Genomic DNA, 18,061 nt, shown 5'->3' with positions numbered 1-18,061 from the left:
TTCATTGGAGTTTGGTTGTAGTGCCTGCGCCTTGCAAGTTAAACATGTTGGTCATATAAAGCATTTACCCTTTGTGTTGAACAAGAATGTGGAAGCAAATGAAAGATATGCTTTGGATAGCCTGCCTAGGGTGTTAGCATTGGACCCAATATACATCCATGATGGCAGCCCATTAGAAAAACCTATCACTAGGCTTACTGCAAGAGGCTATTGAAGCTAGCATCTCATTCTAGATAGAAAAGGTTGTTGAGAAAAAGAGTGGCCTAGCACCACTAGCCAGCCACCCACATAGGAAAAACCCTAGCCTACTCTCTCTCTCTCTCTCTCTCGTCCAGAAAATGTGTAACATTGAGCTGCCTGACCTGAGCTCCATTTTTTGGCTTTGCTGTTTGTGTCTTTCATGTGATTTTCTCAAATAGAAGATATAACGGTTTCTTATATGTATTCGGCTTGAGAGTTCAGTCCAAATGTATCGTGCTAAGGGTTCAAAAATTAATGGCCCTTTTTCTCCCTGCCAAGTAAGGTTGTGTGCACTAGCCACTATAACAATCACCATGCAGTAGAGATAGACCAACACTCTGCTTGGTCATTGCACTTAAAAGAGAACATTATACAAGAAGAGAGATAAAAATGGAGCCTTGGTTGATTAGGCTAAGGCTTTGGTTATAGGGATAAGCTAGTTTATCTGACTCAAGCCAAGTGTATTAGTAACGATGAAACTCCACCTTAATGTAATCTTGGCAGGCAATATTCATGAAATGATAATAAATGTTTTAGTTTTCCTCGCATGTGATAGAGGGGATGGAAAAGTGAAAAAAAAAAAAATGATTTGAATGAATTTATTGCCATGCTCTTATCACATCAAATAAGGATAAAAAATATTGTGGATAATAGGGGTAAAATAGTAAATTTTATATAGTAAACCTTTTCTTCCTTTTGCCCTCCATTTGGGAGGATGAATTTTGGTCGACCCACCCCCTTTTTCCTCTTTTTTTTTTTCCCCTAAACATGTCTCAATCAACTCACAGTTTATAAAAAAAAAAAAAAAACATATATATAAACAAATTTACAAAAGTAGCTATCAATACTTACAACAAGATGAATCCAATTTTGGTTTTAAAACACACCTAAAGAAGCTTCCAAGTTAGCTTTAATTTTAATTTTGATAAAGCTAAGTTCATGTGGAGTTCATCTATAACTTCTAATATATATAATAGGATTATTAGGCCATTGTGCTAAAAATGAAAATCTTTCTCCAACACAAAAAAAAGCGAAACAAAAAAGAAACAAAAAAAGAACATGAGAAATAAGTAAGTAGACTAGGAATTTATGCTTGTTTGCTTAGATTTATATACTTTTCTCTTCTTAAAATTCATTTCTAGGCTTCAAATCCTTTATTTTTCACTATAATTATTGAATTATTAAAAAAGAAAAAGAAAGAAAGAAAGAAAGAAAGAAAAGAAAAAAGAAAAAAAAGTTTTGAAGTTCCACATATTAACTCATAATGCTTAAGTTGTGTAACACCAGTGCTGTTTCTCATCATAGTTGGTATTTCTTATAGCGAACGACATTCTCTTTACTCCTTTTATGACTTACTATGAGGCGACTTGGGTAGCTTCCATACAAACATGCGCATTTATAGTAAGGCATTTTATTTATTTATTGATCTACCTAAGTTACATGCTAACTCTTGTATTCAAGCTAAAGATAATTCACATTAATGATACATCATGTAAAACTATTTTTATAATATAATTGGTAGGTAGCATGCTAAATATCATAATGGATTCCAATTCATAAAATTCCCTGAAATTATGAAATAAAAGATTTAAAATTCTGAACATCTCAATTTGGGGTATGCAACTAATCCACCGCTTTGTCAAAACCGACCAAATCCAACCGAACCCGCTAGATTGGGTCGGTTTTTAAGGGTTGTTAGGTTGTGTTGCCATTTTTATTTTTTATTTTATAGTGGGTTGAGTTGGGTGCGGGTTAATAGATTTACATATCTGCCCCAACCCGACTCACTTATATTTAATATAGTTTTATTATTTACTCTTTTGGTTTGATGAACTACCAACAGATTTATAAATCAAATAGTTTGTGTTTGTTTGGTGCTATGCTCAGGTTTAATTAGTAAATTTATTGTTATCTGTGTTGGTAATCTTATAAGTTTGTTATTCTAACCCTTGTGATGGGTTGGGTTGGATTGAGCTTTTTTCAACTTGACCATGGTGGGTTGAATTGAAAAAACTCCTCAACCCCACCCAACCCAACCTATGCACACCCCTAATTCTCAATTGAAAACACTAAATACTAGTTGAACTATAAGTCTCTTGATAAGATACATGAATTTATGACTATATTTTGTGTTTTTTTTTTTTTTTCTCTTAAATCTTATTTTTTGGATTCTAAAAAAAAAAAAAAAAACTCATTTTGCTAGAATTTTGCACACAAAATAACATGTTTGGACATTCCTTGTTATGACTTATGCAACAACAATTTTGAGGCATTCCATCTCCTAGGTGTTACTCAAAGACATTATTTTGAGGCATTCCATCTCCTAGGTGTTTCTCAAAGACATTATTGATTATTCTCCTTAACCCATCCTAAACAACTTGTAAACTCTAAATCTCTAATTTTTATTGGTCAAATGGATGGGAAAGTCCTAAAGTTTAGTGAACCCTTTAAGAAAGAAGCGCCCTCAGACGTAACATTGTTGCTCATATCAGCATTTATTGTACCTCACCAACTGTCATTCAAATGACATGCGATTAATTGAATTTGTTTTATTTATTTGCAATTTTAGGGGCTGCACCCTTGTCCTAGGTGCCTAAGGCATTATCAATTCTCGTTTCACTAAGTTGGGGTGCCTCTACTCCATTCTTTCGGAATGGTATGTGGGCCTTCCTCAAGCAATCCCCTACGACTCAACCCTTGTTCTTGTGCAAAAGCATCCTCCCCCTTCCTCTTTTTCTCGCTCACTAAGGCAAGCGGCTTCCTGCCCCATTTGTGTCTGTTTGCGATTGTGCCTAGCCGGGCAGTTCATCGGGAGCTGCTATTTAGGACCAAGCTCTAAGCACTCTTTCTTTTCTGGTAATATATATAAAGTTGGTGTCAGGTTTGTTAGGATTGATTGCCCCATAGATGGACACCTTCCTTGCATCCCTCAACCGACTTAAAAAGATGATTTTCTGATAGGCCTACCATCTATTTTGTCCTATAAATACCCCATCACCCCACACACAAAAGTTTGTATAAGAGACATGCTATTACCGTGCATTTTTCTTTTCTTTCCAAAGTTTTATTTACTTAGTCATTAGGACCTATTCATCCAGTCTCACTGGTTGATCTTGGTTGAACGCATAGATTCATTTTTAGGCAAGTCATTATTTTGGTACATTTATTTGATCGAGATCACAATCTAAGTTATAGTTAAATTCCTTATTGCAGTTACAATCCTCTTAATCCACCAGCTTACTACAATTATTAGGAGGTTTTGCCTTCTCAACATAGTTACCACTACAAGTACTGATGTGTTTAAGGAGAGAAGGTATCTCATGTGCCAGTCACATACAAGACTTTGGAATTTAAGGAGACTCCTAACTAGAAATCAATTAAATGAAAGAAAAATGTCTACATGGAAAGTTTTATAGATCTTTAACTTGTTAAACAAGTCTTATTTTTAGAGCCAAACTAAATTAATATTAAAATTTTAAGGATTGATTCTTCTAATTTTTTAATAGCAGCAAAGCTCGAACGCATCACAAAGGAAGATTATATGTTCAGCCTTGGTTTGGTTTGGGTTTTTTTTTTTATTTTTTTGAACAAGCTTGATTTTATTTACAAGTTACTTGATTAACTCATTATTTATTCAAAATAAATACAAGTAATTTATTATCCATTCACAAATCTATGCTAATGATTGATAATAAAATTGTAGTTGAAATTATATTATTTGAGTCAATTATAAAAATTATATTCACTTATTTTGTATGAATAGAAATGATTTTTACTATGAAATTAACTATGTATATTATCAACAATAAATAATAATAATTTGATATTTTAAGCTTATTTACAAAGTTAGTCAATTTATTAAGTGTATTTTACACATGTACACGCACACATGTGTGTGTATATATATACATGCACACATAAATCGAGCTCCAAAATCACGATAATATAATTGTCCACAAATATATTATTATGCTTAAGTTTGACTAAATTACTAAACATAATCAAACTTATTTTGAACCGAAACTAAATTATTCATAAATAGGTGGGCTATTTACAACCTTAACCATTTTGGTGGCCCTAATTTATATATATAATCCAAGGTTGTCAGGTGTCAAACATTCTGCACCTTTATCTAATCTCACTGAAGATTTTATGAGTGTCCAACATGAACCCTGTAATCTTCCTTCATATAACGGTAGCCATTTTTATTTATTTATTTATTTATTTTTTTTAAAATGTAACGGTAGCCTAAATAAAGTAAAAACACAAACAAAATCCAGTTCATTCATTCTTCTCTCTCTCTCTCTCTCTCTCTCTCTCTCTTTGTGGAACCCCAAAACATTGAAACAAAAATCATGCTTGCTAAAAATGTAAGAAGTAGAAACAGAAAGCAATATACACAAAACCACACCATTCCCTTGTTGGGTTCAACTTCTCTCCCTCTCCCAATTCTCACATGAAAGGAGAGAGGGAAAAAGAAGGAGATAAACATCCATTTGCTCTGTTTCTTACCAATTCTAAAACATATGAAACAGAGGAAACAGAGCATCAAACAGAGCACCAAATGGTGTTCCTTATTTTCTTCATCTTCCTCTTCTTCTTCGATGTCTCCCTCTCTGACCCTCAGGCCTCTTTAGTCGGCGAATTTTGTGGTTCCATAAAGCTGGATTCCAGCCCAAACTTCATTCCTAATTTCATATCTTCAATGGAAGAAGTATCTAGAAAAATTAATGATGAGCACTGGGGAACCAATGCTGTGCTTTCGACAAAGCCTGAGATCTTCACATATGCTCAATGCTATGGTTTCCTCTCACACAAGGATTGCTTATCCTGCTACTCTCAGACCAGGACAAGGCTTCCTAAATGCCTTCCTTCAAACTCAGCTCGCATTTATCTTGATGGTTGTTTCTTTCGTTACGATACCTATAACTTCTTCAAAGAGTCCCTCAATGAAAAGCATGACTACGTGAAGTGTAGCCTGCCCACAAATGTTAGCAAAGATGGGTACATTGGAAAGGAGTTTCAAGAAGAAGTATTTAAAGTTATTGAAAATGTGACTGAATTGGCAGTGTTGAACAAAGGTTTTGCATTGTCAGGGGAAAGAGGAGGTCTGGAGGCTGTTTATGCAATGGCGCAGTGTTGGATGACAGTGGATACTAAAAGTTGCAAAGAATGCTTGTCAGATGCACGGAATAAATTGAGAAAATGTGCTCCGGCCACAGATGGCAGGGTTATGAATAGTGGTTGTTATTTGAGGTATTCTACAGAAAAATTCTTTGCTGATAGATCCGGGGAAGAGGACGAAGCTGGTAAGAACAAGTTACTCTCACAAAGCAAACATGTTTTTTAATTTTATTTTAATCGGATACTATTTTGTATGAATGTTCTTTGAGAAAATAGAGCTGCTTCAATGGCTTATAGTGAACTATATTCTTTGTTCTTTTTGAGGGGACTTTGTTCTGTAAATTCACATTATGTGCTCAATAGAACTCTCTGAGTTTTATTTTCTAATTCTGATGAAACTATATTACGCCCTTTCTTTCCTATTTTGTTTGCTCGAGGTCCTGCAAACGTAATTATGTGATGGGTCTTTAGTTTAATACATTCCTTTCTTAATTTATGTTATGGCATTTCATCTCTGCTACGGGTTGGGGTTGCTAGTAACCTTATTAATTTATTTTCCTCATTTCATGTATTTTCAGAGTCATCTAAAATCGGGATCATCATAGCAAGCATTTTATCAGCTATTGCCTTATCTATGTTTGCTCTTTTTGGCGCTCTTTTAGGCTATAAGAGAATATCGCAGAAGAAAATGGGGGGGTGGTCTGGGGGTTGTGTATTAGTTTAAGTACTTGTTATTTAGTTCAGCATTGTTTCCTTAAGTTTTTGAATTTGAGTGTTAGGTATGATGGTATATATTTGATGTTGGACACTCAGAAAATAGAGCTCATCAATGGCTTGTAGTGAATTATATTCTTTGTCTTTTTGAGTTTACTTTGTTCTGTAAATTCACATTATGTGCTCAATAGAACTCTCTGAGTTTTATTTTCTAGTTCTGATGAAACTATATTACGCCCTTTCTTTCCTATTTTGTTTGCTCGAGGTCCTGCAAACGTAATTATGTGATGGGTCTTTAGTTTAATACATTCCTTTCTTAATTTATGTTATGGCATTTCATCTCTGCTACGGGTTGGGGTTGCTAGTAACCTTATTAATTTATTTTCCTCATTTCATGTATTTTCAGAGTCATCTAAAATCGGGATCATCATAGCAAGCATTTTATCAGCTATTGCCTTATCTATGTTTGCTCTTTTTGGCGCTCTTTTAGGCTATAAGAGAATATCGCAGAAGAAAAAAGGTACATTTCTGTCAAAGATCATACATTTATCAAGCCGCACTTTCTTAAGCTTCACTTTTTTTTAGGTACAATTTTTTCGAACACCCTATTTTTGAAAAGCTGAAAATAAGTTGTACCAAACTGGCATGTCTTAAATCTTTAATAGCCTCTCAATGTTCATTTTTTTTCCATGTTTTAATTTGACCTTCTTTTGCTTCTCTGCAGCACAAAACAATCTCAATGGGGTTTCAGTTCCTGTGAGAGAGTCTAGTTTGAATTTCAAGTATGAAATACTTGAGAAGGCCACAAATGGTTTTGACTCCTCAGGAAAATTAGGCCAAGGTGGAGCTGGTTCTGTGTTTAAGGGGACTCTCCCTGACGGGAGAATTGTAGCAGTTAAAAGATTGATGTTCAATACGCGGCAATGGGTGGATGAGTTCTTCAATGAGGTGAACTTGATCAGTGGTATTCAGCATAAGAACGTTGTTAAGCTTTTGGGCTGCAGCATTGAGGGCCCCGAAAGCCTTCTAGTTTATGAATATGTACCTAACAGAAGCCTTGATCAAATCCTTTTCGGTGAGTAATGCATCTTAATTAACTTTACTTATAACTTCAATAGCATGATACCATCTTGAAAACTTCAATATGTACAACCTGCCAACAAAGCCACACATCCTTTCGAATTTGAAATGGTGGATGACCATGACTCAGATTTTGGCATCTTAACAAACTGTCTCAATTTGGTTGTGTTTCATTTAACTTAAGATACAATTTAGCTGGAGAGCATGTCGAATAGTGTTGGATGTTTATCCACTCCAATTTTATTTTTCTAATTATTAATCAAACTCTTATTTATGCAGTTAAGGACACTTTCCTCATTCTAAATTGGCAGCAGCGGTTTGATATCATAATTGGAACAGCAGAAGGCCTTGCATATCTTCATGGAGGTTGTGGAGAGAAAATAATCCACAGAGACATAAAAAGCAGTAACATTCTCCTTGATGAGAACCTTACTCCAAAGATTGCTGATTTTGGACTTGCTAAATGTGTTGGTCCAGATCAGTCTCATATTAGTACAGGAATAGCAGGAACACTGTAAGCACAAACTATCTCCATTAGTCTCATCTAATATTTGGTCTACATCATTGTTTACATACAAGTTAGAGTATAGAATTTGTTCCAACTTGACAAATAGTTAGCCACCATATAGTTTTCAAAAGTCACTGAAATTGTGAATGATTCTTTCCTTTTCTTTAAACAGTTAACAATGACCATTTGTTGTAGGGGATATATGGCTCCTGAATATCTTGTTCGAGGACAGCTAACCGAGAAGGCAGATGTTTATGCTTTTGGAGTGCTGGTTCTTGAGGTTGTATGCGGTAGGAAGAACAGTATTTTCACACAAGGATCAAGTTCGGTTTTGCGATCTGTAAGATTCATATTCCTTTTGCATTGCTAATCTATATTCTATAGCAACATTCTAAATAGGGCACATTTATATGTTCTTTTCTAATATTTGTGGAATGAAAAAATTCACTTCATTTGAATTCTTAAAACCTACCTATGCAACCCTTTTTATTTTCTTTAGAATTATTTTACCGTATGTATAGGTCTTAGCACATGACATGGTTTTCATTGTGCTGCCATCAGGTTTGGAAAAATTACAAGGCAAACAAAATTCTTGAATGTGTTGATCCTTCCTTTGATGGTGGATATTCTGTAAGAGAGGCATCGAATGTGCTTCAAATCGGGCTTCTTTGCACGCAAACTTCTCTTACACTAAGACCATCCATGTCTGAAGTGGTTCGGATGTTAAAGGATGGAGAATATATCATTCCCTCACCAACACAAGCTCCATTCTTAAATGCTAGTATCCTAAGTTCCGATGAAACTAACCAATATTCAGCTGCAAGTACTTCAAGCTCAAACTTTCAAACAACAACTGAGCGGTCCTATTATTCCAGTGATCATTCCTTTAATGAGCAGCTGAGAACTGAAGTGTCTTCTTTTCATACTGCTGCTGAGTCCACGACTGTGGACAGTGCTGAATCCAGTCCATCAAAATGTGAAGCATCTGAGATAAGGTAAATATATTGACCTTAAATTCTTTAAAGATTCAAGGGGTTAATGTCAGATGTAAGTTCAAGAAATGTAGGCAAAAGAGATTGACTATCTTGGCCCAAAAGAAAGGTTCCAATGCAACTGTATGTGTGGGGAATCTCTCCTTGAAGTTTGTATTTATGACGAAGACGGAGGTGGATTTCCAAGCCAATGGAAATTATGACATGAGGGAAGTTTATTGCACATATAATCAGGGATGTGTACAAATAATGAGAGGTTTCTTTTTGGGATGAAGTATGATGAGAGGGTTTAGTCATGTAGAGGGTGTCTTGATCTTTTTCCATTGAAGGAAAGAAAGATCATATAAGTTTTTTTTTTTTTTTTTTTTTTTTTAGAGTTACAGGCAATTATTCTCCCCACATTATAGAGAATTTGTAATGTACATCCTAAATCACAAAATTTTGCCAAAAAAAAAAAAAAAAATCAATTCAAGACTAATTTATAATGTTTATTTGCCATCCAAATTAGTGCTTAAATTATCAAAATTAAGGACTAAATTTATGATAAAGTTTGGTTGTTGTTGTTGTTGTTGTTGTATTGATAATTAAACTCAAATCATGAAGTTGATTGTAGAATTTTCGTAGTTTATGGTGTACACTACAAAAGCTCCAATAGTTTTGGCTAGATAGTTGCCTTTTAATATGAACTTATTATTGATTTTGAGGGTGGTGTGAACATTGCAAATCAATTTTTCTTTTATAGTCAAAATAATGGGAGATGGGGTTTTAATCTTTGCTCTCCTTATAAAAAGAAGAACAAATAACTCAAGAATATGGGATAAATATATTGAGTTTGTTAGGAAGATATCAGTTGTTTTGTATTATAGAACTAAACTACAATCGTTTGCATTGTGATTTGTAAATATAGAACTAAACTGCAAGTAGCTTAGAGTAGCTTTGTTTCAGAATAATTTAGACAGATACAAAATGACTGCCGTTTGTATATTCAGGCTAAATGTGTTGTTAGTTTCTATTCCACGTGTATGGCTTAGATTAGTTAGGAAGTTAGTTATTTCTGTTTCAATTCTTCCCATCTTTCCCACCTCTGTTCTACCTATATAAAGAACAGAGCATTGTAAACTTATCAATGAATTCATTTCTACAAGTTTTACATTTGTCTTTCTCTCTCTGAGTTTTCATTTCTCCATTGATGCAATTGTGAAGCTTGTATAGAATTCAACATGGTATCAGAGCAAACTAGTTCAGAGATCATCCAAGTATGGTATTCTGAAATTTCCTAGTTCAATTACGTTCTTTCTTGTCTTCTTAATGCTTCTTTCAGATCAACTAGAAATTTACTTGTTGCATTTCTGTTGATTCTTGCATTAAGTTCATCATCTTCGAGGTTTTAATTTCCTTAGTGTGTTGAAATCTTGATTTTCTGTTCTTCTGTTCATAATTGAATTGAAATCTTCAATTTTAGGGTTTCAATTCATTTTTCCCAATTCTAGGGATATTCTGTTTTTCGAATTTACTGTTTCTATTTACAATCTCATCAAGATTGTGAATTACAGCTTCATTGTCACACAGAATCCAACTCTTGTTTCTTAGAGATTTCTTGAGAAAACCAATTCGTGTTTTTTCTTATCTTCAATTCTTGGTTTTAATTGCTTGAGACCTTGAATCTTCATTCTTTCATTCCTTTTCTGTGATAAACATGACTGAGAGTACCTCTAGTGTTAACCCTACTCCTGCTATGCATCCTTGGGAAAACACATCTAGTCCCTTTTTTCTGTCCAGTGGTGACAATCCAGGAGTTTCTTTGGTGGTTCAACATCTTACTGAAGATAACTATAAAACATGGAGTAGGGCCATACTTATTTCTTTGGATGCCAAAACTAAATTAGGCTTCATTGATGGCTCTATCCCTAAGCCTCAATCTGTTGATCATCCACACTACACAGCTTGGAATAAATGCAATAGCATTGTCCTGGCTTGGCTGTTTAATTCTGTTTCCAAAGAGTTGCAGTCAAGTATAGTTTATTTCAAGACTGCCAGAGATGTATGGGTTGATCTGCAAAACAGGTTTGGGCAAAGAAATGGTCCTACAATCTTTGATCTGAGAAAGGAGATTAGTTCTTTGGTTCAAGAGGACTTAACTATCAATGCGTACTATGCCAAATTTAAAGGTCTTTGGGATGAATTTTCTAATTACAGAATATGTACATGTGGTCACCAAGTTGAGGAGTGCACCATGTCTTTCCTAATGGGGCTGAGTGAGACGTATGTAGTTGTCAGGAGCCAAATTCTGCTTATGGAGCCTGTGCCTTCATTGAGCAAAGTGTTCTCTCTTCTACTGCAAGATGAATTGAATGAGGAAGTGTATATGGTTCCCCCTCCTGGATTTGGCAGCAAGGGGGAGGTGTGTAAACTCACTAAATCTCTTTATGGGTTGAAGCAGGCCAGTAGACAGTGGTTTGCTAAGCTCTCATCCACCCTCCTTGATCATGGTTTCATTCAATCTAAATCAGACTACTCTGTCTTCACTAAGATTAGCAAGGGTTCAATTCTCATTTTGCTAGTCTATGTGGATGACATCTTGATAGCTAGCAACAATGTGGAGGCAGTCAATACTTTCAAGGTTTTCCTAGATGCCAAGTTCAAACTCAAGGATCTTGGTACCTTGAAGTATTTCTTAGGCCTTGAGGTTGCAAGGACTGAAAAAGGCATTAGTTTGTGTCAAAGGAAGTTTGTTTTAGAGCTACTATCTGATACAGGTATGCTAGCAAGCAAGCCTGCCAATGTGCCTATGGATCAATCAGCCAAATTTAGGAGTTCAATGGGAGAGGCTGCACCAGATCCATCTTTGTATAGAAGAATTATAGGCAAACTTCTTTACCTAACTCTAACCAGACCTGACATTTGTTACTCAGTGCACAAACTGAGTCAGTTTATGAGCTCCCCTCAGATTCCTTATTTACAAGCAGCTTATAAAATACTTAGGTATCTTAAGAAGGCACTAGGACAAGATTTATTCCTATCTGCAAGTTCTGATTTGAAACTCAAAGCCTATTGTGATGCTGATTGGGCTGCTTGTCTAGACACTAGAAAATTAGTTTCAGGCTTCTGTGTTTTTCTTGGCAATTCTCTCATATCTTGGAAATGTAAGAAGCAACAAGTGATATCTAGATCATCAGCAGAGTTTGAATATCGTGCAATGGCTACTGTCACCAGTGAACTTGTTTGGTTGGTGGCATTACTTGGAACTTTTGGTTTAGATCACAATTATCCAGCTTCTTTGTACTGTGATAGCAAGGCTGCCCTCTATATTGCTGCAAATCCAGTATTTCACGAACGTACAAAGCACATAGAGGTTGATTGTCACTATATCCGAAGTAAAATTCAAAATGGGGTGATTAAGACTTTCCATGTGCCTACCAAACACCAGATTGCTGATTCCTTCACAAAGGCCCTTGGACATAAGCAATTCTACTTTCTTCTATCCAAGATGAACCTGATCAACATCTATGGTTCATCTTGAGGGGGAGTATTGAGTTTGTTAAGAAGATATCAGTCGTTTTGTATTATAGAACTAAACTACAATTGTTTGCATTGTGATTTGTAAATATAGAACTAAACTGCAAGTAGCTTAGAGTAGCTTAGTTTCAGAATAATTTAGACAGATACAAAACGACGGCCGTTTGTACATTTAGGCTAAATGTGTTGTTAGTTTATATTCCACGTGTATGGCTTAGATTAGTTAGGAAGTTAGTTATTTCTGTTTCAATTCTTCCCATCTTTCCTGCCTCTATTCTACCTATATAAAGAACAGAGCATTGTAAACTTATCAATGAATTCATTTCTACAAGTTTTACATTTGTCTTTCTCTCTCTGAGTTTTCATTTCTCCATTGATGCAATTGTGAAGCTTGTATAGAATTCAACAAAATATGTGTAATTTTTCTTGGAAACTTTTTTTTTTCTGACAATGTTTCCACCTCAGTGTATTTACAATATCTTTATTTAGCAAAAGTTCAGTTTGTGCCTTCATTTTTTATGTGTTGACTGTCTTCTAATATCACATTTTCGTATGCAAAAACTATGTCAAAACCAGAGTTCATTGTTTTGGGCTAATAATTGTTAAGTTCTGTGATTCTCTTTTACTATCTTAACTGACAAAATAGTAGAAAAAGGAATGGGTTAGCTTTTTCATCAATGAAAAATGGTTGTTTATGTTTTCATGCCGAGGATGATTGTTGATCCAATAGTCAGTTGAATACCGTTGGAGTCAAAAACTGTTTGAAAAATGGTTTTTTGTTAAGACTAAGGCTGTCTCTGTCTCTTGTGGTCATAACAACAAATGAAGATACGTTGTTCACGGTTAATCATATTCCTTTCAAATCGGGCTTTTTCTAAAATTACCATAATTAAGAAGTAAAAATATTTTCCCCTTTTTTTAATATATATTTTACATTATGCTCCACCAATTATTTCTTGCTACATATTATTATTTATTTATTTATAAAATTACTAAAGTTTAAAATAGAAAAAACTCAGGTAACTGTGATTATAGAGTATAAAATGGAATACTAAATATGGGACATGAGATTTTTGTTTATTAGCTAATGGTCTTAATTTATAATAAAACAATTTTATGGTCATTTGGAGTTTAAATAAAACAAGAGACAACTTTAGCAGTTGAGTTAATTCAAACCCACAATTTTATTATTATGAACTTATTATATAAAAAGTGATCTTACCATTATTATATAAGAAAAAAGAATGTAATAAACTAAAGGTTAAAATGCAAAAATTTGTTGAACATAATTTGTTCTCCCTAAAAATTTAACAATTGCTATTTGGTCAAATTAGGTCTACTTCAGTTTTATATAGTCCAATTAGGTCTGCTTCAGTCCACTTCGGTCCCATTCAGTCCAATTTGGTCTACTCGGTCAATTTTGGTCCCCTTTAATCCAATTAGGAGGAATTGAGCTCTAAATTGATTCTTTTTATAAGTTGCCTTTTCAAGTTTAGCACACAATTTTTTTTTTCTTAATTTTTGGGTTGAAAAGTATGAAATTTTATTGTATTTGGGCTAAACTCTTTAGTTTTGAGATGAAAAATACAAACAAAATAGAAATTATAAATTAGAAATATGAGCCGTAAAAATGCAATAAAAATGATAAATATTCAAAAGTCCTATTTGATCCCATTCTATCCATTTTTTCCTCTTCGGTCTACTTTGGTTCTATTTGGTCTATGTTGGTCCTATTGGGTACCTTCATATTTTATTCACTTTAGTCCTATTTGGTCCATATTGATCATATTCAGTCCATTTAGTCCACTTTTATTCTATTCGGTCAAAATTGATCATATTTGGTCCATTCTATTCACTTCGGTCAAATTAAAGATATGTTTGGGTTGAGAGTACCTATTCTAAATCCAATTTATTATATATATATATATATATATATATATATATATATAGATCTCAAACTCGTAATATCTAAAATCTTAAACATAAAATTTATTGTTGCCACACTTTTGTTGCATTCTAGTCCCCTTCGGTTTGGTTAAATTTAAGTGAAAGTCTTTCTAAACTTTAAGGCTATGAATATACAAATCTAATTCTTAGGGTAGTTACCTATTTCTTCTAACGTCATTACTTTAAAATGAATTGCATGAGGTTGATTATACCTTCAAGTAATATATATATATATATATATATAGACACACACACTAGGCACTAAGCACACGCTCATGTATGTGCTTAAAGACTCTTCTATTTTTTTGGGCACTTTTAAATGAATTGCATGAGGTTGATTATATTTTCAAGCAAAATAAATAATATATATGTGTATGTATAATTTTTTTTAAAATAAATTATTCAAATTCTTCATTCTCTTAAAAGAGATTATTATGATAATCAAAACTCATAATAAGCTTATACTAAATATGTATAATTTATTCTCCCTAAAAATTAAACAATTTCAAAAAATAATGTCCATCACTCTACTTTTACAAATATATAATTTAAACATTTTTGATGTTTTTGATTGATATTATTCTTTTAAGAAATTGTTATATTCTTCTAACTATTTTTATTATGCATTAAACTTTCCTAATTTTTTTTTTGGTACAATTAAAATTTTTAAGTTTCAAAGTTATTATTCAAATTCTCATTCTCTTAAGGAGATTATTATGATAACCAAAACATATCATATAATTACAATTAATATTATTCTCAACCCAAACTTGTATTTTTCAATTCTTAAGTAGGTACACCAAATTGGACCGAAGTGATCTGAAATGGACCAAATATATAGAATAGACCAAACTGGATTGAATGGACCGAATAGACCTAAGTGGATTGAATTGACAAAATGTGCCAAATTGGACAGAATTAGAACAAATGGACTGAAATTGACCGAATTGGACTAAATTTACTGAAGTAGACCAAACGGACCTAATTGAATTGAAGTGGACCAAATTGGACCAAAATTAACCAAAGTGGACTGAAATAGATCGAACTGGACCAAATTGATGAAGTAGATCTAAGGGTTCATTTGGGAACAACTTATTTAGCTGAAATTGTGTTAAAGTATGCTTGTAACTTAATTTTTTTTTGAAAATATGAGAAAATGAGAGAAAAAGTGAGGTTTTAAATAACTGTACATAAAAGCTAAAAAAAAAAAGTTAAAAGTTAAAAGATAAGCTTATAAGCTCATGCCAAATGCACTCTAAATAGACCGGAAAGGAAGAATAAAAAAATTGAAGAAAAAGAGACCAAACCAAACCGGCCAAACCCAATTCACGACCTGGCCTTATAAATAGGGTTGAGCATAGACCTAGCAACTTGACCTGTCCCTACCCTAACGGTCTTGGGCGGGTTGGATGAATACTGGGGTCGGGTTCAAGTCCAATATTTGGGTTTGCCTCGGGTTCAGGTCGGTCTTGGGTACAACCTGACTTGATCAATCTTAAATTTAAAAAATAAAAAACTTTTCCATAACTTTTAATGCCATTTTTTTTATATTGCTTTTATTTAAATAGTAATGGTCTTTTCTTGCAATATTTCCAAATATTTTAGCATAATTTGGTTTATTGTAGAATAATTTCCTAAATGATACTAATAGTAAAAATACTTTCCATCCAAATGAAGGTTAGAATGATGATAAAATTATTGGACTTTACAAAAAAGGAATAACTCTAACAATAAAATTTTCCATAGTAAAAGTCAAATTATTGTTTAAAGAAGTTTTTATTTCAATCCTAATTTTACCAAGGATCTTATTTATTATTGGAAAGTATATTTCCAAACTAAGCCCTAGTGCTGATGTAGACAAAAATAGTAAAATTTATTTTCTCATTCAATGAGAATCAGGTCAAGATGTACACATGGGAAAAAAATTGTAAAAGTTTGTTGCCTAATCAAGAAATCACGACCATTAAGCCTATATGACAATAAATAAATAAATAATGCTAGAGATACAAACTATTTTACAAACTACTAATGTGGTGAGTGATTATTGATAATTGAAAATGTGATATTAATGGTGGACTTAAATTAAAACCTATAAGAGGTTGTCTACATGATTATTTAGAGTAATACTACAGTCACAAACTATTTTACAACATTTTTACAAAATGTTGATGTGGCTAACCTTTTATTGATTTTTATCTAAGCCTCGATTAATATCATTTTTTTTATTTATCAATAATTACTCACCATATCAGTAGTTTATAATTTTTTTTTTTTTTTTGTAAAATAGTTTATATCTCTAGCATTATTCATAAATTATTGTATAATTACTGATTGAAAACCAAAATTCTATAATCGAAATATGTTTCAAACAAAATCAATGGAAGGAAACAAAACACATCCCAAAAAATCTGCACTTTTTACCTTTTTGTTCATATCTGATTTTTTTCCCCCTAATCAATCCAAATTTGATAAATGTTGAAAGTAAGGTAAAACTCCATAATAGGGAAATCAATAAAAGTGGCATCCCATATTTGCTTGAATGAATTTGAAACGTTATTACTAAATGAAGGCTAGTAGTAATATATATATATATATATATATATATATATAAAATAGGGAAATCAACCAAAATAGCATCCCATATTTTCCTAAATCATAGCATAGAAATGTCACTAGCTAGCTACCATGAAGAAATTTCCCTATAAATAAGACCTCGAAAAGACAAAGACCAATCTAAAACATTTACGCCAACACAAATCTCAATCAGCAAAACATCTTGAGTTCTTTCATTAGATTAGCATCATTGCTACTTCTCTTGCTGCTAACTACGTGTGAAGGAGGAATTTTGCCAGCTAAGGTACATATGAAAATCTCTAATGATTTGGAAAATGGTTTGGTGTTGAACCTCCATTGTCAATCCAAGAAAAATGATAAAAAATGACGATCAAATAATTGGACTTTACACAAAAAAAAAAAAAAAAAAAAAACTCTAACAATAAATATTTTCTATAGTGAAAGTCAAATTGTTGTTTAAATTTTTTTTTTTTATTTATTTCAGTCCTAATTATAACAATGATCTTATATATTATTGGAAAGCATATGTCCAAACTAAGCTCTAGCGCTGATGTAAACAAAAATGGTAAATTTTACTTTCTCATTCGACGAGGAGCGGGTCAAGATGTTGTAAAAGTTTGTTGCCTAATCAAGAAATCACGACCATTAAACCTTTTTGACAATAAATAAATTATTTTTTATTTTTTTGAGAAACAAACACACACACAAAGGAGAGGGAAATATGTTCTAACACAAAGACAGATCATAACTCCACTCAAAAGCCATGATAACTTTTAAGGAAGGGTGGAGTAACTTAAGCAATGTGAGATAATTAAACAATGTGGGATAATTACCCTTTTTTTTTTTTTTTTTGAGAAACAAAGACAATAAATAAATTATTGAATTTAGTTTTTCACATTAATGTCAATCACTAAATTAGTAAAATAATTTCAAAAAAAAAAAATATATATTGCCTAGACAGCCATGCATTAACTTGATAAAGAAAAAAAAAAATATTTATTATAAAAAAAATGGAGATCCCTCCAATATGGAAGTTTAAAAATAAAAATAAAACCAAGACAACTTTTAAATGGCAAGTTTAAGAAATCGAATAAGTAATTTTTTCCCCATTAGTATTTATTAAAGTGGCGACTATTTCAATTTTTCTTTAGGCCTTTCACGGTCACACAATTTGAAAAAAAAAAAAAAAAAGCGACCCAAATCAATACTGATCACCCAACCCGATATAGACCCGTACTTTTCGGATTGGGTCGGGTTATCCTTGACAAACCCGATATTATCGGGTCGGGTTACGGGTGGCAGTGAAACTGACCCGATCTCAGTCCTTATAAATAGTCTAGCCTCGTTTTAATTAATTATTATATTA

At 32.9% G+C, this 18,061-nt stretch overlaps 1 protein-coding gene across 1 annotated transcript; it reads left to right on the top strand.

Moving 5' to 3' along the window:
• Positions 1-4,612: 4,612 nt before the first annotated feature.
• Positions 4,613-8,999, top strand: LOC112019828 (cysteine-rich receptor-like protein kinase 42). The gene is made up of 6 exons (XM_024052372.2): positions 4,613-5,549; positions 6,485-6,598; positions 6,803-7,153; positions 7,438-7,672; positions 7,862-8,006; positions 8,228-8,999. Exons 1-6 carry the CDS (start codon positions 4,697-4,699, stop codon positions 8,663-8,665), a joined length of 2,136 nt encoding a protein of 711 aa, XP_023908140.2. The 5' UTR covers positions 4,613-4,696; the 3' UTR covers positions 8,666-8,999.
• Positions 9,000-18,061: the final 9,062 nt, after the last annotated feature.

The sequence above is a fragment of the Quercus suber genome, unplaced genomic scaffold, assembly GCF_002906115.3.
Source record: "Quercus suber isolate HL8 unplaced genomic scaffold, Cork oak 2.0 scaffold_160, whole genome shotgun sequence".
NCBI lineage: Eukaryota > Viridiplantae > Streptophyta > Magnoliopsida > Fagales > Fagaceae > Quercus > Quercus suber.
Note: the sequence above shows the minus strand (reverse complement) of the source record. Positions and strands in the feature narration are given on the sequence as shown.

Bases quoted from the DNA above. Each gene is read 5' to 3' on its own strand.
- LOC112019828 (XM_024052372.2), top strand. From the start codon at position 4,697: ATGAAAGGAGAGAGGGAAAAAGAAGGAGATAAACATCCATTTGCTCTG. The intron at 6,599-6,802 runs GTACATTTCTGT...GCTTCTCTGCAG, and splicing joins AATATCGCAGAAGAAAAAAG to CACAAAACAATCTCAATGGG. The intron at 8,007-8,227 runs GTAAGATTCATA...TGCTGCCATCAG, and splicing joins CAAGTTCGGTTTTGCGATCT to GTTTGGAAAAATTACAAGGC.